Source organism: Bombus fervidus, chromosome 11 (assembly GCF_041682495.2).
Source record: "Bombus fervidus isolate BK054 chromosome 11, iyBomFerv1, whole genome shotgun sequence".
Classification (NCBI taxonomy): Eukaryota; Metazoa; Arthropoda; class Insecta; order Hymenoptera; family Apidae; genus Bombus; species Bombus fervidus.
In genome coordinates, this window is record NC_091527.1 from 12,495,411 (window position 1) to 12,520,268 (window position 24,858).

A 24,858-nucleotide genomic window follows, 5' to 3' on the forward strand; every position below is an offset into this window, starting at 1 on the left:
AGTAACGAGGCAAGCAAAATATTAATCCTAAGAACGAGTCGCTATAGCGTGCGTGTTTCGTAACGACTCCCTATCGAAAGAGAAAAGAGAGAGAGCAGGCAGCGAACGACAAATCGTTCTCCCTATCTTACGGTCAGCTATCAGAGAGCAGAAACCACGAGACTATCGTCCGTTCTGGCATCGCCAAAGACGCAAGTATCGACGTTCAAATCGGACGTTTCACCGTGTCTTTCGTCTTCTTCTTTAGAGACGCGTAGTAGCAACGCGCGAAAATCGGGAGAAATTGATTTTGAAAGCGTTCTGTACGTTGAGTAACGTCGCTTGGCGCGACGAGGGTCGTTCAGGCTTATTTGTTTAACTAAAATCTCCGGTAGTGTCCGGTAGCCACGCATTTCGGGGGCCAGGGATCGATATACGTTCTCTAGCGGCTAGCAGAGTGGCGCGTGCGGCCGACAGAAATCCAAGGAGAAGAGCGTCTGTTGACACAAGTCCGAAGGACGCGAGCTTTGTTGGCCGACAATCTTCTTCAACGGCCTGTGAAACGCGAGAAGCCCGAAGAATCGTGCTATCCGCGAGTACGACTGTCTATGCAGATTCGATTTGTCCTGGAAACGCGTGTCAAGGTACTCTTGCGATACGACAAGTATCGAGAACTCGAGAGAAGTAGCTGACTGCGACGGCTAAGCTCGAAGAATAGAAATTTCAATGTTCGAGCTGAACGATCGACGTTTAAAAGTTTGAGTCGCGACTTTTTTGAAATATTCGGCTTATCCTTATCGTTGATCAACGTTATCGCGTATTTAACGGGATAGAGGATGGATACGTGGAAACGTTTGGAGCAACGAGCGACGGATGAATTCATGAGTCGATGTTACGAGACGATGCGCGACGTGACGGAAAGACAGGCGGTTGTGGACTTTGAAATACGAGTCTGATACTTCATCGATGGCTAAATGGACGTAAGTGCGAGCTAGTAATAACAAAGGTAGACACGAGGCGAATAGAAGCGGGACAGACGTGCCTCGTCGATGGCGAAAGGGATGATCGCGTGCAACCAACCCACACGAAACGACGTTTCCGCTCTCGGAGAACGTAGCCTACCTATTTACTCTTGTCTTTCCTCCGCTCTTCGTTCCAACGTACAAGCCGGTTTTCTCCTTTTCACGTTCGACGGAAAAAACGAAAACGACGGTCTCGCATTTCGATCGGAACGAGGATACTTACCGTTGATGTTACTAGCGAAATCACACGATTGCAGATAAATCAATTATTAATCGGCAAACGGTCGCGTACGAGAGACTCTGAAGCAAACTCGTTACTCTTCGTCTACGCGTTCGCGGACTTGTCAGAATCTAACGAATCGACGAATCCAATTGCCGCGAACGTCTGCCAACTCGATCGAACAGCTCCTTTCTAACTCGATCGCTTACGCGTATATAAGACATCTCGCGTTCTAAGACACTGCCGACGTTGTAACGCATTTTCGGAGGAAGCAACGGCGTGAAAGCGGTGGAACCGAAAAACGCGAAAAGAAAGCGACGCATCGACGAGGCAAGAATTCCGGTAGAACGATGGAAAGACAAAGTACTCACTGGCAAAACGGGGATCGTTGGTGGCCGACGGTGTAGGCGCGTACCACGGATGATGGGATCTCATGGGGTCGGTGGCGGTCGCGCCTCCGGCGACCGCTGGCCCCGCATGATGATACGATAATTCCGCGGCGCAGTACTGATACTGCGAGGTGAGTTGCATGGTCGCGTAAGGATTGCCCATGGCGGTCATGCCTGAGCCGGCACCGGCAGCGCCGCTGCCTCCTCCGGCGGCGTCGTTCGGACCGGAAACCGGTCCGGGTGTGCCGCCACCGGGCGTCGAGCCTCCGTGAAGCGGTGGACTGCCGCTGCTCGCGCTCGAGCTACCGGTATTGCCGCCGACACGGGCGCCGCACGCGTTTCCGTAAGGCGATACCTGAGAATGCGTGACCACGCCGACGCCGATCACCTGCTCCAGCTTCCTGAACGACTCGTTATCGATGGGTGAGAGAATGTCAGTGACGCTGAACGGAGTGGTATGAGCGCCACCAGCGGCTTGTACGTGGGACGAATGCTGTTTGGGCGACAGGCTCATCGCCAGGTCGATACCGTTCAGATCTGTCAGCAAGCTAGCTTGCTCCAGCTGGGTTTGTTGCTGTTGCTGCTGCTGCTGTTGCTGTTGTTGTTGTTGCTGCTGTTGTTGTTGCTGATGCTGGTGATAGCTGGTGGCATTGCCGTTCCCCTGGTTGCCGGCGCTGTTCCCGCCGCTGCCACCGCTCATCTCGACGAGGCCCGCGCCCTCGAGGTACTTGAAGCTCGCGCTTCGCGGAATCCTGAGGCCGGCGCTAGCCGCTGGATACCGACATGACTTTAACCGCCGAGCACGCGTTCAACGGACAATTTCAATCGCCGGATGCTTCGCAGCGACAAAACCGCGTCGCTCGGCCTTTTCGCTTTCCACCGCTATGATTTTTACAGATATCTCCTTATTTCTCTTGTTTTCGCACACTCTACCACTTCTCTTACAAAATTCTTTTTTTTTCTTCTCGTTGGTTTCGTCGGACGATAAAATCGAAGATATATCTTTTCAGATGTTCAGTGAAGATATCGTCTATTTAAACGAGGAGGGAAGAACCGCGTCACTCTTGGCACAGTTTTAAACGATACACGGCCGCACTTGGTTCCATTCATCGGACGACGATAAATAATCGCACACTGTTTAACGATCCTTGGCACGATCGCTGCAAGACGTTGGATCGACTCATCGTCCAGGTAACCGAACGACGTACATTCGGAATTTGGTTTTCATCGATGGATCAACCGACTCGGTGCGGTAATACGCGGAACGCGTCCATTATATCGACGCAAGGAAGGCTGGCTGCGGCTGGACGCGTCCAGCGGCGACACCGCGTCATTCGCCGCATTCCTCTGTTCGCGTTGCATTCACCAGGTCGGATGATATCCGGAAAGTGGAACGAGGTCAAACACGCCGTGCAACTAAGCGAGTTGTGGATCCACCGCTGCGTAGCACCGACCGTCCAGGACCAACCAACGTCGACCAACGATCGGAGACCAACGACCAAGGTCACCGACGACCGACCGTCTACTTCTTTTCGCGTTCGCACACGACCGATCGAACGTCTTTCGCAGGACGAAGAAGATCCTAGAGGCACAACACGAAACGTAGAGCGAGGACACGAGCGACGAAGGCACGGCACGGCGCGACGCGACGCGACGCGACGCGATGCGATGCGACGCGATGCGAAACGATACGGAACGAAAGGCGAGAACGGAAGAATGACACACACGTGGTCGAGGAGGAGAGTGGCCGGCCAGAGCCGGCCGGCGGCCGACTGAAATCACCCGGGGGGTCTTCGAGTCCTTGGACTCTGCCGATAGAGAGACGATGGTAGATGTACCACTCTACGGTTCGCCTCCACCTTCGTCGAGGATACACTCTCTCTCCGTAGGAGAGGAGAGAGCGTCTATGGATGGATGGCTTGCTGGCTGGCTCGCTAGCTGGCTGGCTGGCTGGCTGGCTGGCTGGCTGGCTGGCTGGCTTGGCTGGCTCGCTGGCTGGATAGATGGATGGATGGATGGATGGATGGATGAATGAATGAAGAGGACTGTCGGGTACTCCTGGAGAGGTCCTCACGGCCGCTTAGACCCACTCGACCAGCGCAGCGGCTCGGCCGGTCGCGCTCGCTCGCTCGCTCGCTCGTTCGCTCGTTCGTTCGTTCGTTCCTTCCTTCCTTCCTTCGTTCCTTCCTTCCTTCCTTCCTTCCTTCCTTCCTTCGTTCCTTCGTTCGTTCGTTCGTCCGTTCGTTTGTTCGTTCGTTTGTTCGTTCTTTCGTTCACTCGTTCGTTCGTTCGTTCGTTCGTTCGTTCGTTCGTTCGTTCGTCCGGGCTCGGGCCCCACAGCCTCTCGCGGAGAACCCGTACGACGACACGATGAGTGGAGTGCCCACTACGGAGAAGTGCCTGCTACCAAGAGTCGTGATGAGATGTCCCCTTTTGCGTGTGAGAGAAGGGCTCCCACTCGCCTTCCTCTAGAGGGGTTCGCGGGGCCACCTAACCGACCTCCGAGCCAAACCCGACACCCTAACCATCCCGTCATTGGAGGAACCCCGCCAATCAACGCGTCCATGCGATTCCATTGGATCGCTTTCCGCGCGGTTCCACTCTTGCTCGGGGTTGTCCCGCGCTGCTCGCCGCTACGCCGTTGGTCAAACCTATAGATCTTCCGTTATACGTCCGCCTATCGCGCCTCTGATCCCTGACATCCCAGCCAGGAACCACCTCGTCTACCTAATCTACTACCGTCTCATGGCCACCAGCTTCGGCACAGCCCACCTTTCTCGCTTCTCTTTCTATTCCTCTTTCTCCAATTACCTATCTAGTTCTGTCCTTTTCTAGCGTTTTACGTCTGGCATTGTCCTTGGAAAAATTTCATCGCACCCTGCTATGCATTTTGTCGAATTTTTCTTCGTGGGGTGCCTACCACGATTTTACCGACCATCCTTATCAAGAATAGCGACGGTACGCGACTGTCTAACCGATTGACGTCGTTCGATGGTTTGCTACCACGATGCAACGTGTCGCTAGCTGCGCGTTCCTCTCGTATTTACCGTTTTTCTTTTTTCAACAGAAATAGATGAAATTTTCTTTTTAATTCGCTTCTTCGTATTCCCTTAATGAAACGCAACGAGATTGGCATGCCCGATTCTAGTTTATGCTACGCGTACAATTTCGATATCTCATTGAAAAGCTCAACTTCTAAAACGATTCATTAATATTGAAACATTGAAATATTTATTTTGAGTAAGTCGTTGGGATTTTTTAATCTTACATTAGTATTTCATAGATTTTTACTTTTCGAGCTTTTCGATAACAAAATTATCCTTTCGTTATACATATACACGGACGAGATGCACTCTCTCCGTCTACACATACGTCAATACGTATAATAAGTAAAAGGAATGTTCCATCAGCATACGACATTAAGCGGCATCCGTCGTCCATTTTCTCAACTATCCTGTTCCTCTCAGGAAGAAAATCTCTTTAGAAACTTCGCAACGATAAGGTTAATATGGCAAAATGGATATACCATGCTTCTAAAGCAATTACAAACTATGTAAGAAGTACCAGCGTTGCGAGAGATGGTAATTTACATAAAATATTTCTCACATATCGTTTTTCTACGAAACTTTATTTATAATTGTTGTTTGTTTTTGCTTATATAACCTAAAATGTGTCATCAAACTATATCCTATAGAATTTTCTTAATTCTTTAACTTTGAAGTGACAACACAGTTTCATCTACAAATTATTTTCAGCTACCACCATTGGTTTATTGACACCGCAGGTTTTATTATTGCAACATGCAAGGAATACTACCTTTTATATGAGAAGTAGGTAACTTTCTTCGACATGCTTTAAGAAACATTTGTTGGGTTCTGCTCGAACGCTGATAATCTGGAAATATCATCTGTGTTTAGGACCAGCTACGCAATTATGGAAATCTGTTACAAGCGTTAGTAATGCTGGTAAAAGAAGAGGAAGAGGGAAAGGTACTATAAAGCCCAGAGATTTAAATCGTGGTCAAAAATTGGGTTGTGGAAAAATACCGTTCATATTTCCTGGATTGAATGCCCCTGTCACGCATGGAGAATTTGCAATTCAACAAAGACGTCTTACGGCGGAAGAACAAAATAATCTTGATACTGCCCCGGTTACTACTGTGTTCAAATCAAAACGAGCCAAAGTTCACCCTTTAAACCGAGGTTGGTCCGGAGGTCAGCCTGGTGGAAAAAAAATCGGACCACCCGATCCTGTTGATGGCGGTTTGTAATATAATTGTTCGATACATATATACGTACATATCTATATAAATTGTAAGTGAAATTTTTACCAATTCAGATGTTTTCCATGGATTCGAGTCTTGGATATTACTTGCCAAAAATTCATCCGTTATGACAAGTACTATGGGTAGAACGAAACGTTGTTGCAGTATGGTTATTACTGGAAATGGAAAAGGCTTGGCTGGATTTTCACAGATAACAGGACGTGAATTTAAATCAACCATAAATACAGCTAAAAACAGGGCAGGACTTAGATTGATGTATATCGAAAGACATAACGAACATACTGGTAAACAATCCTCTTGTGTCCTTTGTTGTCTATTATTAGTTCTATAACTATGTAAAATTATAATACCTTTTGTTCTAGTACTCCATGACTTTTATGGACAATTTGGGAAAACGAAAGTATTCGTACAACAAAAACAGAAGGGTTACGGACTGAAATGTCATCGTGTTATTAAAACATGTTGCGAAGCAATTGGTATCAAAGATTTGTACGCTAAAGTCGAAGGATCTAAAAACGTGGCTTACATCGTAAAAGCTTTCTTCATTGGCTTACTGCAACAGGTACGTTGATTGAAATTGTGTTAAGCGGTAGCAAAGAAGAACGGTACTTTTCACATTATATGGAACTTTGCAGTATATTGATAATAATATTATTAACGGTATTTTTAGAAAACATACGAAGAAATGGCAAATGAGAAAAAATTGCATGTGGTCGAAATGAGGAAAGAAAATAATTATTTTCCTACTGTACTTGCTTCGCCATCGATAGTTCGAACCTCTAAAGAAATTCCACGAGACGAAATTTTAGATTTTAAACAGTACGTAATGAATGGAAGAATTCCTTTGCAGAAAAAAAAGCCTGAACCATTTTACACGAAATTACCTTCGTGGTTATTTCATTTACGTAAACAAGAACGTCACAGGGATCAGGATCAGGTTCTAATCAGATTAAGAGCTCAATATGGCGACGTGTGTAGTTTTCTCGCTGAAAAATATCCGGAAGCAAGAGCTTCTAAATGGAGAAAACATGACAAAAAGAAGGAGGAGGAAAGCGCGGTTGAAGCGTGATATTTCTGTAATAAATATGAATAGTTCGTTAGAAACATAATTGAATGTTAAATGTGTAAATTCGGTAATAATCAGTAATAACAAAAGTATATATGTAATCGAGATTTCTTCCTTTTTCCAACATATCTCGATATATTTACTTACAGTGGTAATAAAATATTTAAAGGAATAACGTTGAACTTAATTACAAGCAACAAATGTAGATATGAATTCCAGTCGTTTAAAAAGATAAGGAGATTAAGAGTACGTTAAATTGTATTATTTAAATAACGATTATTACTAGAAGTCTGTATTATCCGCAGAAGGTATATGCATAATTACCTTCTGTTCGAAACATAAAGTATTAAATATGGCGTGCGGATGAATGTGCCGGAAATCTCGTACGGCTTCGTTTTAACATAAAAATGAACGCATTCTTATTGATTCTTCGAAAAGATTTTTTGAAAAGGTGTCTTTCGAGTAACCGTAAATCGTTCCATCCATATTCCATACAATTAATACATAGATCAGGTTACGATATAACTAGTGTTTAAACGAACATTTATTTATTTCTTCTCGTGTGTATATACATATACGTATATTTAATTGATGAAGAAGAAAGAAATCAATATCAAATAAATCATGGCTGATCCAACGATACAAACATTCTGTTGTCATCATTCTAACAGCACAGATATGGCAATTGTAATAATGCAAGAATTCAATACAGATTTGTACAACACTGTTTGTATGCTTTCTTCTTCTATAGGTATCCTAGGTGCAATGTATCAGGTAAGGGAAATTTTTAGTAAAATCTTATAAATCACTGATGAAATTGTTTTGTAGATACTTCCAAGAGAAACCTCTAGTTATTCTCACAGGTGGCAAAGCTTATCTGTATCTAGAGGAAGAGAGATCATCATATGGCTTGCGATTGCAGACCTCTTAGCCTCGTTAGGTAATTACATTTGTTATCTAATACTGAAAAAATATGAAATAAATAAAAAACAAAGAAAGTCACTTTTCTCCTCTCAATTTGAATTTTTTCTAGGTGTATTTATTAGATCGGCGATATGGATGAATTTTAAATCCATAATGCCAATGCAAGATGATACATCAAGTGTTGTCTTTTGTGCACTTTTGTCGGTAAAATAATTGTATTAAAAAATTCACCGCATTAGTAACCTGTATTTGTTTTAATCTTTTGTCATATTAATATCAAAAAAAAATTACCAGGCTTGGATACAGTATTTTTATATGGCAACATGGATCTGGACTCTTTGCTATGCCATAGACATGAAACTGTTACTAGGAGACAGATCTGGACATTCTACTTGTTACCATGCCTTTGCATGGATATGTCCAGCAATTTTAACTATATTTGGCTTAACAATCTTATATATGCCAGATGCAAAGTTAGTTTTTGTTTCAATTTAATGGCATGCAACAATGTTACCCATTGTTATTTCTTTAAAGTATCATGACACTTTTCTTTTCCCAGTTGTCATAGTTTAACATCGTTATCCACTGTTACATTACGTATTCTGCCAAACTATTGTGCTACTTATGTGCTATTAGCAGTGGTCATGATAGTCAATCCTGTGTTATATTTCGCGTCGACGCGAGATCTTCAAACTGCTGTCACTTGTAGTTTGGCACAAATAACAAGCAGAGAAAGGAAATTGGTGCAAGCGATAAAGCTCAAATTTGCATTGACTAATTTTGTTTATTATGTATGCTGGTTACCGAATTTAATCAACGGAATTTTATTATGGACTTTATGGTTCCAACTACCGGTTAAAATTATCATTACTCTTTGGTACATAATGGTACGTATATTTTTTAAGACCAATGCGACAAGTTCGATTCATGAGAATATTTTATTGATAGGCTGTAACAAATCCCCTTCAAGCTTTCTTCAATGCTCTTGTTTACAAAAGATGGAGTAAGAGGGAAAAGTTTCGATTGGAATGCTGTCATAATTTAGGGAAAGGAGGCAAAAATACGCTATTATCAGAATCATCGCCTTTACTGGATCCCAAATTTGACTGTCCCCCACATACGAGTATTAACGGATCTTCTTCGTTCTGAGAACTGTGATACCGAAAATTCCTTTTTCAATCGTAGTAATACAAACAATCCACTGCCTTATGCGCTTTAAAGAAAGCTATATTTTTAATATTTATATGTTTTTCATGCTTTAAGGAGATAATGTGCTCAATAGCCCATTTTATGATGAAGATTGCTTAAGGGAAAAATATAACTGGAGAATCACTATTTGTATAGAAATATTGTATACATAAAAGAATTTTTTCTTTACATATAAACTTACGTTTAGAATAAGATTTTCTTTAGAGATTAGAAATTATAGATATTTCCATATAGCGATAAAGAGCTTTATGGAAAATTGATTCTTCGTACTAATTTGGTAAATACATTTGTTAATTGTTATAAATGTTAAAAGATTTTATTTTTTACATATATCAGAAGAACACATCTATATAGAGTAGTGTACTGTTTAATGAGTGTAACCTTTTATCATACATCTAATATTTTCATGTTGCAATTCAGTCTGAACAAATTACAAAGTGTTAAGCATCACTGAACGTTGCGCGAGTACATCATGTGCTAATATAACTAATATTTTGATTTAAAAAACATGATAATTTGTCGATCGTCGTTTTTATTACGGTTAATAAAGAGCACCTTTAAAGAATACATATCTACAAATAATACACGTAGAATTTTCAAAAGAGATGTCTTGATTTTTTTGATTAACAAATTTTATTCGTGCAACAACCCCTCTCCTTTTAATAAAACAAATTCTTATATACATCGCTATTAACAAATGATCGAATACTCCTTTTTCTAGAGATTTACATGTATATTTTATAAAGAGTACCAAGATCATGTTTTTCGGTAACGAATTGTATTTCCGCGTAGCACCAGAATTTCTGTGTGAATATAAGGAATATAATAACTAATACAAAATTTGTTCATACATATAAAAACGAAAACTTCTATAGCCTTAAAAATATAAATCATTGTAAGAGTATAAACCGCCAAAATACTGTAAGATTTATATGAAAGATTTGTTAATCTATTTTTAAAATAATTATCCTTTTATCTTTAAAGGAAGAGGAACTAACGTGCGTCGTTCAACTTAAAATCCACTAACATTTTAAGAACATTAGTCTTGGATTGCATATGTTCATCACATTATCCAACTCATCTTCTTAGTACATTATGTATAGCAATTTTCATTTTCTTTATACTTTCTTCTAAAAATATATTCCATTTTAATAAAATAAGTTTTATGTAATGCTATATATTACCGACTAATCCTAGCTATACATAATAAGACTGATCGTATATAAAAGTTTTTCGACTCTACAAGTAACAAACTGAATGCTTTGTATAAATCACTTAAAAATTCTATAATAAATACTGCCAAGTATAAACATTTAAAATGTAAGAGCGCCTCAAAGAATCTATAGTAATTATTATATATATATAGTAAACTTGTAAAGGTTTGTGCGAAATAAATGAAATTATTATTTGAAACTCGACTGCTAAAAATCTACAATTTCGTCAAATGGCCACTCACTTTCTAATATCTACAATGCATTTCATTCGTTGATTTTTAAGACATACATATCGCATTCCAATCACACTCCTTTACGATATGTCATAAATTGTTTTCCTATCGCGAATAAAATACTTTTTTCATTTTTTATATTTTTGCAAACAAATGACATTTACGTTCACAGAAGATAGAAGAAATGTACTGAATTACAGAAATACTTGGCAGTTGAATAATTTAAGTAATACGCTATATTGAACGCGACACAATACATATGCTCTGTACATCCTTATATAATATATATAAGTCGTCTAATATAGTCGCCTTAAAATTACAATTATATTTTAGAATAGAAACGAATACTTTTATAATCTCATAAACGTTAGAAAGAGTATGAAGTTAAAGCACTTGAAAATTATTGTTTTCGTTTGTATGGTTTGCTATTGTGTCTTAAATAAACGAGAGCTTTGTATTTTTTCATTTACAGTAATATTATTATCTGTTTCCTTCAACTGCAATAATTTTTTTATCATTTTTATGAAACCTGAAATTATTAAACTTATCACGAATGTGTGAATAAAGTGAGATAATATCGCAATAAAAAATTACTTTTTGAAAAGAATTCTTATAAACGTAGAAAATGTACATGTGCTTCTCCCTTACAGACAATTTTATAATAAATTTGATACTATACACGTGTGTTCTAAACGTGTTGCGAAAAGCAAATAAATATATTAAAACTTATGGATACGAAGAACTCACTCCTTTTTCAATTACTATATTTCATAGTAAAATAATTAGATTTATCATTACGCAATTTGGCACTTGGAATACGCGATGTCGTTTTATAAAAAATTAAGAAAACATACACAATGTTAAACAGAATATTTACCTTAAAACACTTAAAGCGCAAAGTATATTACGTAAAAGAAATAAATTGACGTCGAACTTAGCGTCTGTCATCAAGATGAAAAATTCGAAGCTCCTCGAGTCAAAGAGGTGATCTCACGAACGATCATCTCAGCAATCTTCCATGCTAACTCCTCTTTGGCCTAATTATATCGATTTTAATTTAGATTCGCACACACACAAAAATTAAAAGTCATGCGTTGAATGTCACATAAACATTACTGATAAGCATGAAACTTACCTTATCTTGCTCCATATTTACAAGCCTTTTTACAGCACGCGTTAATCGAGATTCTAAAATTATTTTGAAACGATTATATCAATTCGCGTTGTACATTCAAGGCAACTGATCGAAATAACTCACCGTATTTTCTTTGAGGGTCGGGATCTATCTCAGTAACGAATCTGCCTAACGAATCAATATAACCGACGCTCAAACTATAAAATAAACAAGATATATCTTGAAATATTTATATTGCACGGCATTTTTGTTTTATAATTACCTATATTTGTTACGTTTCCATAAGGAATCTGGATCATAAAGTTGTCTGGTATCAATGTTCATACCACCAGTAATTTTTTTATTATTGTTCAATTTATTTCCTTCATTCCCTGCCTGCAGGGTATTCTGCATATTGATACTAACGGAACTGACCTCACTACTGCAATCAGAACCTACAGATATTTAAAAATTTTGTTGAAATCATTTTATTTTTATCTCACTATCGATTACATAGAGTATGATAAATGTAAACCAACACAAACCTGCTCTTTTTAGCCTAGGATGTAAATTCGAGCATGGACTGCTTTGTATAGTACTGATTAGTTCTGATAAGTATTTGTAATATAACTGAGATGATAAGAAGGTAGGTAGATAATACTGGAAAAGAATTTTCTGTTATCTAAAGTTGAAGCCACTGAATCTTATTGATAGCAATGGTTCTGAAGGAGTACTAGCATGTTTTATTACGTCAACACAGTATCTTTACCTTATTCAGGAAATTATATACAATTCTACAAGGTTTATCGAAACAATCGGGTTGTGGCCCTTCTCCATCTTCGCGACAAATGTTCTGTTCGACTTGGAAACGAATTTTATCGCTAAAACCAAGTGGCATCGTTGCTTGTAAGCTAAAATACCTATAATAATTTGAACAATGATAATATCGATGACCTCGTTATTGATCTATTTACAAAATCATAAAAGAAGGAAACTGTTAGGTAAATCAGTACTTGTCATAAATAATTAGAGCATCAGTTTGTGCTTCCTCGGGATCTGCAGCATCCTTTTTTTCTAATAAATTTTGTTTATAGCTCATGACCGACATCCAAAAGTCTAATAATTCACGTTTATTCTCAAGTTCCATAAACTCCATAAAATAAAAGAATGCTGTTTCATTGTACAATATATCTGCTAACTGTACATTGCCACTTGTAAGAACATCAATCTGATGTTTGCAGTGAAATTCACTTCGTAAAAAGTCATTAATGTGTCTAGAAAGAATTGCATTTAAATTCCACAATATAAGTAGTATAAGCATTTCACAGTTCTTATACTCACTCATTTTCTAATATCTGATATACGATCTTTTGAACAGCTGATAGGCACTGCAACATAGGCTCAATGTTTTCACAGGTAAGAACTTTCTCCATTTTTATTTTCAGGTCTTCGGGGATTTGATTCGTACCCAAAGTATCCTTGGTAATATACCTTTTATGAATTCTTAACACATCTTGCCTAATGGTAGTCATATTTCTTCTTCTGCAGTTGTGATTTGATTGTCTCATTTTGCTTATGGTTTGACTAGTCTTTGGCATGTCGTTGCAATTTGATTTCACATCATTACTATTTACATATTCATCGAATAATAGTTTCTTACTTTCATGACTATTTATAGTATTCTGTGCCACATCACATTGGAAATTTTCATTGTTGTCTATCGAATTAGAAATACTATTTGTATTCTTTACACAATTTAAGCATTCGATACTCTCCGTCGTATTCTCTAATACATTATACGAACTGCACAGGCATTCCACTTCCAGCCAAAACTTAATAAGTGCTATACAATTCTGTGTTTCCATAAACTGAATGAAATAGCCTAGAGCACCTTTGTCTGCAAGTATCTGTGGAAGTGTCTTAGAAAGCTGAGAGTTGAAGGAACATATTTCTTCCGTTTCGCCATTCAGAATTTCATCCTCCTCTTCCTCCTCAAAGCTGCACAATGCATCTGTTGATGTTTGAATCGAAGAGCCACTATTGAATACATCCCCGAATGATTTCCCAGAGCTTGTTGATTTTGTGGGAGAAGTTTGGAAAGATCTGGGTCTGTCTTTTTGTCCTGCAATTACAACCCCGGTAAATGTTACTAATAAGTACACGCTTGAAAAATATTTTGATTTTCGGTGATGACGCGAAACAAGCGGAGGAAAACAGAGTTTAAAGATTGGAACGACGAAGACATAAATATTTTGCGTTTAGGTTAACTACGATGTAATTATCGAGCAACCCTTTCATCAGTGAAACATCAAAAAATATTTACCAGGTTTTTTAAAAAACTGGAACATTGTTTACGTCACAACGAAACATGATAAACGACGCGATATAATATTCAGAGGAGTAGATAATAATGTTTCGATGCCTGACGCAAGACTTTTTTTTTGTAATGGGCGAAAATTATGCGTGGGTTCCTTTCGAACACGATATCAAGCACTAAGCACTGAATTAAAAAAACGACACGGTGAACTTCCTCGGTTGTGCGTATAAAACAGCACATGACATTTCAACCAGTTTTCGTTAATGTCATCGTTGTTCCATTCAGGATCTCTATATCGATACCAATCGAACCATATCCGCGGCATTTGTTGATTCGACGTCGCACATTAAAAAACGATCGTGAATCAAAACATCGAAAGACACATCGATGACACCGAATTTGCGTAATCGACCGTTTTTATTTCTAGTATCATCCTAACGCGTCTTTGCTGCCATGTTGCTCATTCGTAGAAAGTTTATATTCATCGGGTCACGATTATTTCCTGCGGTTTCACAATAATGGATAAAGTCACAATCAAAAATATCTGCGTAGCGCATCTTAACGCGTTTTACTATCGTTACGACTTTAGGACCTGTGTGTATAAATATCGTAATAAATTCGTAATTTACCATAACAAATTTCTAACTATGTCGCAGTAATTTTCATTTACAGTATACACCGTTCATCTTATATGTACCGTGTTATTCGCGTATCGTAAATTAAGGAACACAGACATCTTTGCGATATTTTCCCGTGTAACGTAAAAATTACTATGTTTATGTTTATTTTAAATATTCTACAATAATAATTAACGACAATGATTAATCATTACGAACCAATCTTTTATTTACTTATGTATATCTGTAGTATTGGGGAAAAATTCTGGGGAAAGTTTCTATACACTACAGGTGAAAAGCAATGGAAAAATGGTAAATTCCGATGGACTATATGCTTGTAGCCCTTTATGACATTAGGTAATTGAAAAACGTGTATTTGACCACGAGTCATCCAAATCTGTGGAACAAAACCGTGGAATAAAAGGTAGTCGCGTTAGTCGGACTAAAGTTTTAGTAGACTAAAGTTTGAGAGTTGCAGTAGCGAGGGAGTTACGAGTGAGTAGCAAGTGAATAGCGAGACAGTTGCGAGCGAATTGCGAGGGAGTTACGACCTGTAGAGATCACTAACCAGTGATTTCTACATATCTAGTATTAGTAATATTATAAAATATATTATAAAATACAGTTTATAATGTTAAATACTATACCCTGTCCAATGGTTTCTCATCAAATACTTCTTTCACAGCTATACTTCCTTTACTCAATTCCTTTTCGATGTATTATCTTCGTTTTATCTTGAAATATTTTTGCAAAGAGTGTACGATTTGATACCTGCCGATAGTATTCCGTTTTATCAATGTTTCCCTTAATTTACGATATATTCTCATCTGGTTTCCCTGGTTGCGTTAACTTTGAACAAGGACAACGTTACGCGACCGATATAAAAGGAATCCCAGCATCCGCTGTACGAAGATCTTTATTTGTCTTCTCTATACGCGTATACCGTTGCCGCGAGGCTGTGGGAGACGTTTAGAGTAGCGTTTTAATATTTAAATCGGAATCGCTTTGCATTCTCGTGTGTGCACGCTTTCCTGGTATATCGGTACACGATGGGGCCAATGTCCGGCCACTGTGCTCGAGGCTCTCATGACCGTTCGGCGACAAAGAATACCGGTTTCTCGGTGTACTGACCACTATATCAAGGTAGAGCATCGGTATAACGCCGTCTTTTAACCGGACCCCGGTCAGTCTCAATCCCGTCGACGATCCTCGTGCATTTTTCCATTGCTTCGTGGCCCATCGAAGCAAAACGGTCCTCTTCGTCATGTATCCGCGTTACGGCCTCCTCCTCGTGTTCGCTTATCACGTTGTGACTGGTCTGTCCTTACCGACGACGACCTATGATCAACGACAAACCGGTGATCTAAACGTGCAAGTCCACCTGAAGGATGTGCAAGTGGTGGCGTTGTTGGACCCGGAGATGCTTGACGATTACACGGTAAAACGACGACTATCGGTCGCGATGTTCCCGCTGGGATGTTAATGTACCTCGATAAGCGGTACGGTCAGATGACGCGATAACAAGAACTATTATTATCGTTGATTTTTATCTTTACTAACGGCGTGATAAATATGTTGCATCTAGACTTAAGAGATTTACGCTAGTACGTGGTAATATTGATTTAAAGTAAAGGATGGAGGAGTAAAAGATAAGGCAGTCGTAAAAAATATTTAAGTAAATTGTCGCGTTTCTAGGACACGAAAAAAGTAGTGTTAAGTAAATTAACACGATCTTGAATTACAGGAATACGACTATTTCTACGATTACGCCGACTTTACGTTGAAACCGATCGTCAAGCCCACCACCAGTACTACGACTACCACCGAAACAGTTCCATCAGAACAAATCGATGTCTCTGAAACACCCGATTCTTCCTCTCAAAATTCGACATTTCCTTCGATCAGCGAGACAAATACAAATTCCACCATAGAAAACGCGGAAATTCTTCTACCAGTGGACGCTGAAAAAACAAACGAAACCTTAGCTAGTTCATCAACTGAAAGTTTAGAAAATTCAACTAGCGACGACAGTATACTAAGAATGAGGTTAAGTGACAAAATTACAAACCTGTTTGAGGATAAGATGGAAAATCCAACGAAGCATGATAACTGGGGATCATCCACGGAGAATCCGTCCAAAAGACTGTCTAGAAAACGGTGCAAATTAGGATATTCACCGGATGGAAAGGGTCGTTGTCGTCGTTTGAGTCAACGAAAATTATCGTTAATTCCGTGAGTACGACGAAAGCAGGAAACATTAAAATGTATATTTCATCCAATAGAAAATTGGCGAATTTAATTAGCCAAACTAATTAACGAGGTTACAAACTGTGAAATTAAAATTGTATATAGAGTTGCAATAAGAGTTTGAAGATATAAACATGAGAAATAAAAAAACAAAAAAACATTTCAAACAAACAGTAGATTTGAATCTTCTTCGTTTTCTTTTCTTATTCTTTTCTTCTTGTAGATTGACGATGAGATTACCATCAAAACTTTTAGACGATCTAAGGCGCAACACAAGGAATTTGGCGCAGGAGGAAGACGCTCGAATGCATTTAAACTGAGCCGTGCCATGAATATTCGATGAATCCTGTGCGATTGTGCGAAGTTGCCTCATGTTCCTCGTGTGACTTAAGTCGAATTTATATTGTTTCCTATTGGAAGAACACGGTAGTTGAACACTTGCTTTCATCCGCGGATGAAACGACAATGAGAGCAGCGTTGCAACAACGCACAAAGTGAAAGAGTGTAAATTCGGCTTTACGTTAAGTTACTTATGCCCCATCTTACATTTCTATTCGGCCATAATTCCCTAAATCGCTGTATATAATAATACATATAAGAAACAATTATACTTGACAGGGTTACAAAATTGTTGTAATAAACTTACGTATCCATATTGAACGATTAATTTTATTTAAACGTTGAATAAAACATCCTGTAGAATAATTTCTCAAATTATATGACATTCCTAAAAAAACAGATACTTTTCAAACGATTGATTCTGTAGAATATAAAGAGATTGCTATCGAAAGAATCTTTAAAAAACGAGGGAACCTCGTTCGAAGTTTTACAGATCAAGATAAGTAAATAGATACGAACAGCATGCGATCCTGAGAAGCGAACATATTCTTTGTACGCTTGCCCTCTCCGGTCTTCTTTGATCGAGGGAATAAAAATATCGTAGAATTACGTAACGCGTTGTCATTCTCGAATGTCATCTTTCGTCTATCGTCTATCACCGCCACTGCTATAGTATTATCAACATTAATGTTATCTAATTCAAAAATAAATTAATTTAATAATAAAGCCTCCATTCTTTCTTCAGTAACTAAAAATAGATAAAAAGGTTAAGAGTTATTGCCGTAAAATTTCATCTTTCTTTTGAAGCTTAAGAATCATATTTTTACCTTTTGTACATTGCATTATCGTTTCGAATATAATTTCTTTAAAATTATCCAAAAATGTACAAAGAGATGTCTGATCGATCGATCCTTCTTGAGGGAACGTGCTATTAAATGAATTCTAAAATGACGTGCCTGAGAAACACGCACGATACAGTCAGCACAATAACTTCTTGCGAGAACTGCTCGATTTCCTTCTTTTAATCCGTAGAGGGGGATAAAATCGTGAAAGAAGCTACACACCATGCGAGAAGCAGTACTATCATGAGCGGTGTTGGCGGATGGTAGTCGCTTCATAATCGTCTAATGTAAGTCGATTGCCAGGCATACAAGACGTTTCTTACCCTCTCCCAGCAGTGATATTCCCTCGATCTATATACAAGACGCCGGCGATCCAAAGCTGCCAAGGAAACGGACGAATCTCTCGCACAGTCGAGGATCGGACTTCGTTCAGCTCGGCTGATTCGAGCGGACGCTTCCAAAAGGGTTTCACCAAGATGCTACTGCACGTTGCGTGCCTCATCCTGTTACCAGGTAGAATGACGTATACAACTACATACTATAGATTTCTTCGTAAGATAGATCCTTTCTTAACATTTAATTTTCATATATTTTGCTATAATTACACGTTGCTCTTCCACTCCTTCAGATAAGTTTTTTGTGTTATTTCGAGTATATACTTGTAAATTAATGACTTTTTCTCATGTTTACATATGAAACTGGAATCATTCTTTTTTATGCTCTATCATGTTCGTGTAATTTTACAGGCATTCTATCTAAATCGTTAATTCCGCAAACAAACGCGGCTCCAGCCACGTATGATCAGCGACAAGACGGTGACTTCAATGTGGATGCCAAGTTTGAAAACTTTTTGGTGATCGTCGCTACTTCCGGTAGCAGTGGTCTATTCAAGAACCTGGCTACTCAGACGCTGGAGTTAAACGAGCTAATGTCGCAACGCAGCAAGCAACAGACCGCGGAGAAGCCATCTGAAACGATGGTTTATGAGACAGAAGATGCAGATGGCGGGAGGGAGCCTTACCATGTCGAGATCGTCCATATAGAGAAAGAGGGAGATAGCACAGCTCAAAGTAAACATACTGACAAGTCGTCTGACGCTAAAAACACAGAGAAAATTGAATTAGAAACATCGTCGATGGATTCTAAAAATTCCGAGCCTGGTTTGCAAGAGGTGTCTATCGATGGTAAAAAGACGGTAAAGAGGACTAGAAGCCTGTGGAATACGGAAGAACATCGTGGACTCGTTGATAGTTCGATAAAAGGAAATAAAAGGTCTACTAACGTTAGAAGTTCGCAAGTGAAGAACCTCGACCATTCGGATGATCTACCGGTTAAAGATGAAGAAGCGTTGAAAGCAGCGAGGCCGGGTATATCGTTGAAGAAACAATTGTCGAAGAAGGAGGAGGAAGACGTACCTTCGATATCTGAGGAAAGGAACGAATTGGGCAACAAGTTGGCGGAGCAGGAGCTAGTGTTGTTGGGAGGCGGTATCGAGAATTGCGGACCTGGAAGATATAGGGATAAATTAGGTGTTTGTCAGAACGACAACAATTTTAATTAAAATTCATTCTGTTTAGTAAGAGGTACATAAGTTCTATTTAAGAGTATATATTTATATGACGATTGTGATATTTGTATACTATAGTTAAAAGTTAAAAAAGATAGTAAAAAAGTATAAAAACCAGGAAAATATATAAAAGAAATTATATGAAAACTTCAAGCGCAAACTTTGATCTCGTAATCGAACTATATATACACTGAAAGCTATTCTATCTTTTTCTACATTTGTACTATTTACATCTACAATGTATCGTAGGATAGTATCATGTTTACGGAGAAATAAATATACACGCACACACGAACAAAAGTCTACTATTTTTTCCCTGAAATAAGATCCTGCAAAATATGTGCCAAGTCTAACCTAAAATTTTGTGAATGTTCTCCCTTACAGAATGTTCTCGGATGATGAAAATTTATCTCTGCTTATCTCGATAGATAAACGATTAACTCTTATCTGCAGGCTCAAGTTGGAACGTTTGAATTTGAGTCGCGTTCAAGCGATTCCGATCTTCTATAAGCTTTCGTCGGTAGGCGCCATTCAAGGCGAACCAGGAAGACGATCCTCGAAGTTCGAGCATGGCGGAAATGTAAGAGCAAGGGCAAGGTTACGGTAATAAGCGGCGGCTGAGACAGAGGAACGGGGAAATGAACTCGGTGGGGCCATACGAGGCCGTTGCCCTTTACAAATCGGTCCCGTATATGTGCGTGTATGCACGCGGGCGCACGTACGTGTGTATGTGGGTAGGTGCTCGCGTGCGCACCGACAGAAACACGCACGTTCGGTATATTTTACGCACGAAAGAGTGTGTATAAGTTCGGGAGCAAACCGGCTACCAATGGTTTCGTTGTTCTTCTTACCAACCGAACTTTGTTTTTGAATAGAATTACGTAGATTAATTAAGACCTAAAAAGAAACAAGAAACGTAACGGGTCTTAAAGAGGTTGAACGAAATGATATATTTCATTACGACAATAAACAATTAATTACATCCTGTAAAACCTTAAGTATAAATGCTGACATTTATTACCTCTTTTACCGTGTATTTAATCTTTGCTTCTCTATCGATATCTTCGTAATATAAGCATAACACAAGCAAAAGATGGTAGAAACAGTTTCTTTCTAATTCTACGAGCTACGACATGTAACTTGCAAATTTACGAATATCATTTCATGGTTAGTATGTTATTGCGTAAGAGAAATCTGGCGTTGATTAAAATTTATCGTTCGAATCGCCCTTAAGACAGACAACTGACGCATAATATAGATAATTCTAAAGTAAAGTAGAATGAGATATCAACGTCGTCCGAGCAGAAAAATCAATTCCAACCAAGATTACGTTCTACCTGGGTATGTATGCAACAGAACGTGCACAGTGGCCCGCAGGTTCTTGAACTTGCCTGACGATCTGTTTCCATGCCAGGTGGGGACCGGGATCGCCGGTCGGCAGGAGACGTCGTCACACCTCGCTCATCCTCCGCATCGTCAAGACGTTCATTGCTCACGCTACCACGCCACGGGCATCGTTTTTTCTCATCAAAAATCAACTTATAAGTCCTTTTCGTATTTTCGATCGTTCCTCGATCGATCCGTTGTCGCGTGTCAGACTTACCTTGTTTAGGCGAGAATTCCAAAACATCAGTAATTTCGTTTCTCGTGATTGCTCGACGTATCGACGAATCGACGAAACTCGAGAGCGTCGTCGTAGAAGGGTTTTCGTCAACGATCTGGTTTAGGACACACGCATACGTATATAACCTCTGATATTTATTTACGTCAATTATTAGAAACAGACATCGATGCTATCGATCAACATGCGGATCTTCAAAACGGTGCTGCTACTCGCCGCGTTAGGCTCTAACAGAGTTGCTCAGTGTTTACCGATTGCGAACGAAACATCGATCGTGGAGTCATCGAGCCCGACGACGCCGCCTTCCTACAATTCTACGGTCGATTATTACGATCAACGACAAAACGGATCTGAGAATTACCGTATCCACGTGGACGGCGTGGTATTCGTCGTCGCACCCGTCGAGACGCTCCTCCTAGCCGGTGTTGCTGGCGATAATAAACCTAACTTACCGATAATTGATTCTTCAAAGCCGCAATCCAGTAAACCGGAAGTCGATTCTAAACCGTCACCGGCGCCCAAATCGACTCACAGGTATTTTCCAACTTTTAAGTTTCACTCGATACCGACGTGATACTATTCTGCCTTGAATTTTACTTTATAAATAAAAATTTTCTTTTTAAATTACGCGTAACCGATGTTTATCTTTTTATTCATTTTTAAAAAGTTACAGTGTCATTATTGATCTTTCTTGTACAATGATACTACTTTTGCTAGATATGTAAAATGTCATTGTATATATTCGTATATTATTTCTGTTATTTTAATGCACTTTTTTTTTTTTTTTAATTTATCAAACTGACGCAGTACGTTTATTTTTTAGGGCTGGTTTGCGTTTGGCGAATTTGCTAGTTCCGTTGTTGCGTCGTATTCGCCAAGAATGAAGAACTCGGACCTTCACACGAAACGCTGCAAGACATTCGCGTAAAATGTAATTATCCTATCATCAATATTTTTTGACAATCGACCTTTTGCCTCATTCCTACTGTCATTTTCTATCCTTTACATCGACATTAACCGATTATTTTATTTTATAATTTTATCTTAAGATTATATTTATTTTTAATCTTGCTTGTAACGAACTAGGCAGATTTTATAGAAAAAAACACGAAGAGAAAATATCAAGAAGATATAGTTAAGATCGCACGAGCCCGTGAACAGCGTGAGGTTTAGATGGGTTGTTTGTAACTTTTTAATATTATTCTTTGAATAGGACCGATACTTGAGCCCTCCACGAACAATTGTATACTCAAGTAAACATACGACACACGATTCTTATCGAAACAAAATTTATTTGATTAAAAATTAAAATACATTATTTATGAGTTCTTTTTTGGTATATCATCACAATACTTTGTATAAAAAATGCTTAAGACTATAATTTTCAGAATATATATCATCTGGGTGGAATCGTTTATTTCATTAAAAAAAAAAAAAAAAAAAAAAAGTAAAAAAGAAGATAGAGGAGAAAAAGAAATCACTTTCACACGATCTTTGCAATAAGTAACTTCTACTGTTAAAGGAAAAGAACGAAGGGGAACCTATATAAAAAAAAAGGACCGATCGTTTGAAACGCAATTAGAATAAAGTCGTAAGTTATACGATGTTCACTTACATATATGTATATACAATGCTTTCGACACTTATACAAATAATACATAAACGAAACTTACATGAATAATTGTGACTTATGGAAGCGTGTACAAGAATATGTTCTTCAAATATATCTCACCATTAAAATAGAAAGCAGTTCTGTATGTAACGTGTGTATTTTCTTTGTTTTCTTCATCATTTCGGTGCTCGGGAATAATTTGCGACAAATATTTATATCTTTCCGTGTTTCCGTTATTCATTTCTTTTTTATGAAAATGTTCGAACAAAAGATATTCCCGGCCATGTTTGTAATCACGTTTGGAACAGCAAGGATATTTAAATATCGACAAACGACGAATCAAATAATATTATCGCGTGTCGTTCCATTCGAATGATTCATATTTGACAATATATTAATTACGCCAATTCTCACTATATAGTGCATCGTAAACCTAATGTACCCTGTTGTCATTTTACGTTTGAAGATTACACATTCGTTCCTTATTTTTGTTTCCAACGTTAAAATGAGTCGTAAACTTCAATGAACGGAGCTTTAAGGTACATTACAACCTATCTGCTTTCCTCTCTAAGTATGTATATAGGAATTAATACTCTTGAGAAAATGGTTTGTCATGAATAGCAGGGTAAAATGTAATTCGGTGGGCACGAGAAGGAAATTCATTTGTTATCGCAATTAAGTATCCTTAACAAATTCGTCTATGCTTCATAATTTTTTTGTTCTTTTCTTTTAAAGCGATTAATCGCGAGTAATCCTAACGCGAGATAACTAACTATCGTTTCGACCATGTTATACGCAAAAACGACAATGATTAAAAAGGATTTATATTTAAATTAGAATCTCCGACTGAAAGAAAGCCAGAGGCTGTATGACTACGATATCGGATCATCAATTATCGACTACATCAATTTTGAAATTATGAGGACAGATTTACTGTTATTATATACACGGATTATACGTCTCTCAACGATAAAATATACTAAAGCAATACGCAAGAATACCTCCCATAACATGACGGCACGGAGAAAGCTGTACACGACTTCGACACACGCAAAATGCCTATGCTTTATGGACTACCATATTAGCTAATCACCTCGACGTGATTCGTCGAGAGAAGTTTGCATGTACACATCGTCGAGCGCCAGTTTAGCTCGATTCTCATTCCCCCAAACGATACGCATTAGGGTGATTTTCCTACGTAGCTCCCATTTTGGCATCAACAACGGACAATTATGCGAACAATGGAATCGGTAATGATACACGTCGTAAGAAATAAAGGACGACAACAAAAAGGAAAGAAGGGGAGAAAAAAGGAAAACAAGAGAAAGAGGAAACGTGTTTAGGAAGATGGTTGAGCCGCTGCGTTCGCGTTGAGATCTTCGCAGTTCGTAGCTCCTCCACTATTATTAGCAACTGCGGGCTCGTCAAATTTTAATTCCTCCTTACCCGCCTATAGAGGAATTATTCCATTTGACATCTTTTTTAAAAAGTCAATCGTTGATTAACAAATTCTTAGAACGGCACCAGAAACATTTTATAGATATGTATCGGTAACGTCACCAGCTATTACCTCTTTGATCAACAGGCGACAGTTCTCCATCACGCTACGCCTTCTGTCCGAAGTGTTGCTGAGAATTTCGTCCGATTGATGCAGGCTGTCCACGATTTTACGCAATTCCTCCAATTCCGTCACAGTTACCTCCAATTTCGTTTCTAACTCGGATCTGCAAATCACTAGATATTTATACAGCGTTCTCTATACGCGTGTCTTGGTGTACAGCAAACAAATATGAAATTACTTCTCCTCTTTCAGCTCCTGAATGCACGTGTCGTTATCGAGCTGTATTATTCGCAATACTTTTAATAATTTCGTGACGAGGTTATCTACATCGATTACTTGATCAACGAGACCAACAGCGGGACAATAATCCGAAGCCAATGGGCCTTCGTTGGTGCCGGTATCTGACTCACTGATAGAGTCACAATCATCGTCTTCCTCGTTTTCAACCTGTGAACAATTATACAAATTTCAATTGATAAT

The 24,858-nt window shown here is 38.9% G+C and overlaps 8 protein-coding genes and 1 long non-coding RNA gene across 21 annotated transcripts in view; 5 read left to right on the plus strand and 4 right to left on the minus strand.

Moving 5' to 3' along the window:
- The window catches only part of LOC139992192 (homeobox protein Nkx-2.4), a 31,185-nt gene extending 26,436 nt beyond the window's left edge, over window positions 1-4,749 (minus strand). For both annotated transcript variants that reach the window (XR_011801043.1, XM_072012827.1), the window contains exon 1: window positions 1,593-4,749. Coding sequence is in view for 1 of the 2 variants with exons in the window: in XM_072012827.1 (XP_071868928.1) it covers window positions 1,593-2,310 (718 nt within the window). In the remaining variant the exon portion in view is untranslated. The remainder of the gene's footprint in view (window positions 1-1,592) is intronic.
- A 281-nt stretch (window positions 4,750-5,030) lies between these two features.
- On the plus strand, window positions 5,031-7,607 carry Mrps5 (mitochondrial ribosomal protein S5). Its single transcript, XM_072012836.1, has 6 exons — window positions 5,031-5,191; window positions 5,366-5,440; window positions 5,528-5,872; window positions 5,949-6,179; window positions 6,258-6,457; window positions 6,566-7,607. The coding sequence occupies exons 1-6, from the start codon at window positions 5,119-5,121 to the stop codon at window positions 6,962-6,964; spliced, it is 1,323 nt and encodes a 440-aa protein (XP_071868937.1). The 5' UTR covers window positions 5,031-5,118; the 3' UTR covers window positions 6,965-7,607.
- Window positions 7,586-9,696, plus strand: LOC139992202 (G-protein coupled receptor 143). Its single transcript, XM_072012845.1, has 6 exons — window positions 7,586-7,735; window positions 7,790-7,901; window positions 7,995-8,089; window positions 8,180-8,358; window positions 8,445-8,772; window positions 8,834-9,696. The coding sequence occupies exons 1-6, from the start codon at window positions 7,586-7,588 to the stop codon at window positions 9,032-9,034; spliced, it is 1,065 nt and encodes a 354-aa protein (XP_071868946.1). The 3' UTR covers window positions 9,035-9,696.
- On the minus strand, window positions 9,609-14,995 carry Pkaap (A-kinase anchoring protein pkaap). 2 transcript variants are annotated; one of them, XM_072012818.1, is made up of 9 exons: window positions 14,824-14,995; window positions 12,997-13,777; window positions 12,669-12,929; window positions 12,425-12,575; window positions 12,201-12,315; window positions 11,939-12,110; window positions 11,800-11,873; window positions 11,677-11,729; window positions 9,609-11,578 (listed from the first exon to the last, which is right to left on the minus strand). In XM_072012818.1, exons 1-9 carry the CDS (start codon window positions 14,978-14,980, stop codon window positions 11,489-11,491), a joined length of 1,854 nt encoding a protein of 617 aa, XP_071868919.1. In that variant the 5' UTR covers window positions 14,981-14,995; the 3' UTR covers window positions 9,609-11,488. The 2 variants fall into 2 exon arrangements, with proteins under 2 accessions (XP_071868919.1, XP_071868920.1); XM_072012819.1 differs by lacking the exon at window positions 14,824-14,995 and adding an exon at window positions 13,979-14,583.
- Window positions 14,996-15,660: 665 nt separating this feature from the next.
- Window positions 15,661-17,491, plus strand: LOC139992208 (uncharacterized). Of its 2 annotated transcripts, none has more exons than XM_072012857.1 (3): window positions 15,661-15,732; window positions 16,334-16,821; window positions 17,060-17,491. In XM_072012857.1, exons 1-3 carry the CDS (start codon window positions 15,676-15,678, stop codon window positions 17,154-17,156), a joined length of 642 nt encoding a protein of 213 aa, XP_071868958.1. In that variant the 5' UTR covers window positions 15,661-15,675; the 3' UTR covers window positions 17,157-17,491. The 2 variants fall into 2 exon arrangements, with proteins under 2 accessions (XP_071868958.1, XP_071868957.1); XM_072012856.1 differs by lacking the exon at window positions 15,661-15,732 and adding an exon at window positions 15,854-16,027.
- Window positions 17,326-21,676, minus strand: LOC139992224 (uncharacterized). 3 transcript variants are annotated; one of them, XR_011801048.1, is made up of 5 exons: window positions 21,567-21,676; window positions 18,003-21,511; window positions 17,695-17,923; window positions 17,483-17,563; window positions 17,326-17,412 (listed from the first exon to the last, which is right to left on the minus strand). It is a non-coding gene; the product is annotated as an uncharacterized lncRNA (long non-coding RNA). The 3 variants fall into 3 exon arrangements; XR_011801047.1 differs by lacking the exon at window positions 17,326-17,412 and having other exon boundaries at window positions 17,432-17,563; window positions 18,003-20,481; window positions 20,922-21,511; XR_011801046.1 differs by lacking the exon at window positions 17,326-17,412 and having other exon boundaries at window positions 17,432-17,563.
- Window positions 18,396-19,578, plus strand: LOC139992206 (uncharacterized). The gene is made up of 2 exons (XM_072012852.1): window positions 18,396-18,530; window positions 18,764-19,578. The coding sequence occupies exons 1-2, from the start codon at window positions 18,494-18,496 to the stop codon at window positions 19,576-19,578; spliced, it is 852 nt and encodes a 283-aa protein (XP_071868953.1). The 5' UTR covers window positions 18,396-18,493.
- LOC139992213 (uncharacterized) lies at window positions 19,965-22,682 on the plus strand. The gene is made up of 3 exons (XM_072012863.1): window positions 19,965-20,164; window positions 21,363-21,739; window positions 22,029-22,682. Exons 1-3 carry the CDS (start codon window positions 19,970-19,972, stop codon window positions 22,087-22,089), a joined length of 633 nt encoding a protein of 210 aa, XP_071868964.1. The 5' UTR covers window positions 19,965-19,969; the 3' UTR covers window positions 22,090-22,682.
- Window positions 22,478-24,858, minus strand: part of Corn (microtubule-binding protein cornetto) — a 33,871-nt gene continuing 31,490 nt past the window's right edge. For 3 of the 8 annotated variants that reach the window (XM_072012789.1, XM_072012787.1, XM_072012786.1), the window contains exons 10-12: window positions 24,617-24,825; window positions 24,388-24,541; window positions 22,478-24,267 (exon numbers count right to left, since the gene is read on the minus strand). In XM_072012789.1, coding sequence (XP_071868890.1) covers window positions 24,157-24,267; window positions 24,388-24,541; window positions 24,617-24,825 — 474 coding nt within the window. In that variant the 3' untranslated portion in view covers window positions 22,478-24,156. Of the gene's footprint in view, window positions 24,552-24,616; window positions 24,826-24,858 lie in introns of all 8 variants that reach the window. The other 5 variants (XR_011801041.1, XM_072012791.1, XR_011801040.1 and 2 more) reach the window with 5 other exon arrangements.

Bases quoted from the DNA above. Each gene is read 5' to 3' on its own strand.
- Mrps5 (XM_072012836.1), top strand. From the start codon at position 5,119: ATGGCAAAATGGATATACCATGCTTCTAAAGCAATTACAAACTATGTA. The intron at 6,180-6,257 runs GTAAACAATCCT...CTTTTGTTCTAG, and splicing joins AAGACATAACGAACATACTG to TACTCCATGACTTTTATGGA. The intron at 6,458-6,565 runs GTACGTTGATTG...CGGTATTTTTAG, and splicing joins TCATTGGCTTACTGCAACAG to AAAACATACGAAGAAATGGC.
- LOC139992202 (XM_072012845.1), top strand. From the start codon at position 7,586: ATGGCTGATCCAACGATACAAACATTCTGTTGTCATCATTCTAACAGC. The intron at 7,902-7,994 runs GTAATTACATTT...AATTTTTTCTAG, and splicing joins AGACCTCTTAGCCTCGTTAG to GTGTATTTATTAGATCGGCG. The intron at 8,773-8,833 runs GTACGTATATTT...TTTTATTGATAG, and splicing joins TTACTCTTTGGTACATAATG to GCTGTAACAAATCCCCTTCA.
- Pkaap (XM_072012818.1), bottom strand. From the start codon at position 14,980: ATGACTCGTGGTCAAATACACGTTTTTCAATTACCTAATGTCATAAAG. The intron at 13,778-14,823 runs GTAAATAAAAGA...TTGTAATTGCAG, and splicing joins AATACTACAGATATACATAA to GACAAAAAGACAGACCCAGA. The intron at 12,111-12,200 runs GTTTGTGTTGGT...AAATATCTGTAG, and splicing joins TCCTAGGCTAAAAAGAGCAG to GTTCTGATTGCAGTAGTGAG.
- LOC139992208 (XM_072012856.1), top strand. From the start codon at position 15,854: ATGTATCCGCGTTACGGCCTCCTCCTCGTGTTCGCTTATCACGTTGTG. The intron at 16,028-16,333 runs GTAAAACGACGA...CTTGAATTACAG, and splicing joins AGATGCTTGACGATTACACG to GAATACGACTATTTCTACGA. The intron at 16,822-17,059 runs GTGAGTACGACG...TTCTTCTTGTAG, and splicing joins CGAAAATTATCGTTAATTCC to ATTGACGATGAGATTACCAT.
- LOC139992206 (XM_072012852.1), top strand. From the start codon at position 18,494: ATGCTACTGCACGTTGCGTGCCTCATCCTGTTACCAG. The intron at 18,531-18,763 runs GTAGAATGACGT...GTAATTTTACAG, and splicing joins GTGCCTCATCCTGTTACCAG to GCATTCTATCTAAATCGTTA.
- LOC139992213 (XM_072012863.1), top strand. From the start codon at position 19,970: ATGTTCTCGGATGATGAAAATTTATCTCTGCTTATCTCGATAGATAAA. The intron at 20,165-21,362 runs GTAAGAGCAAGG...GTCAATTATTAG, and splicing joins AGTTCGAGCATGGCGGAAAT to AAACAGACATCGATGCTATC. The intron at 21,740-22,028 runs GTATTTTCCAAC...TTTATTTTTTAG, and splicing joins GCGCCCAAATCGACTCACAG to GGCTGGTTTGCGTTTGGCGA.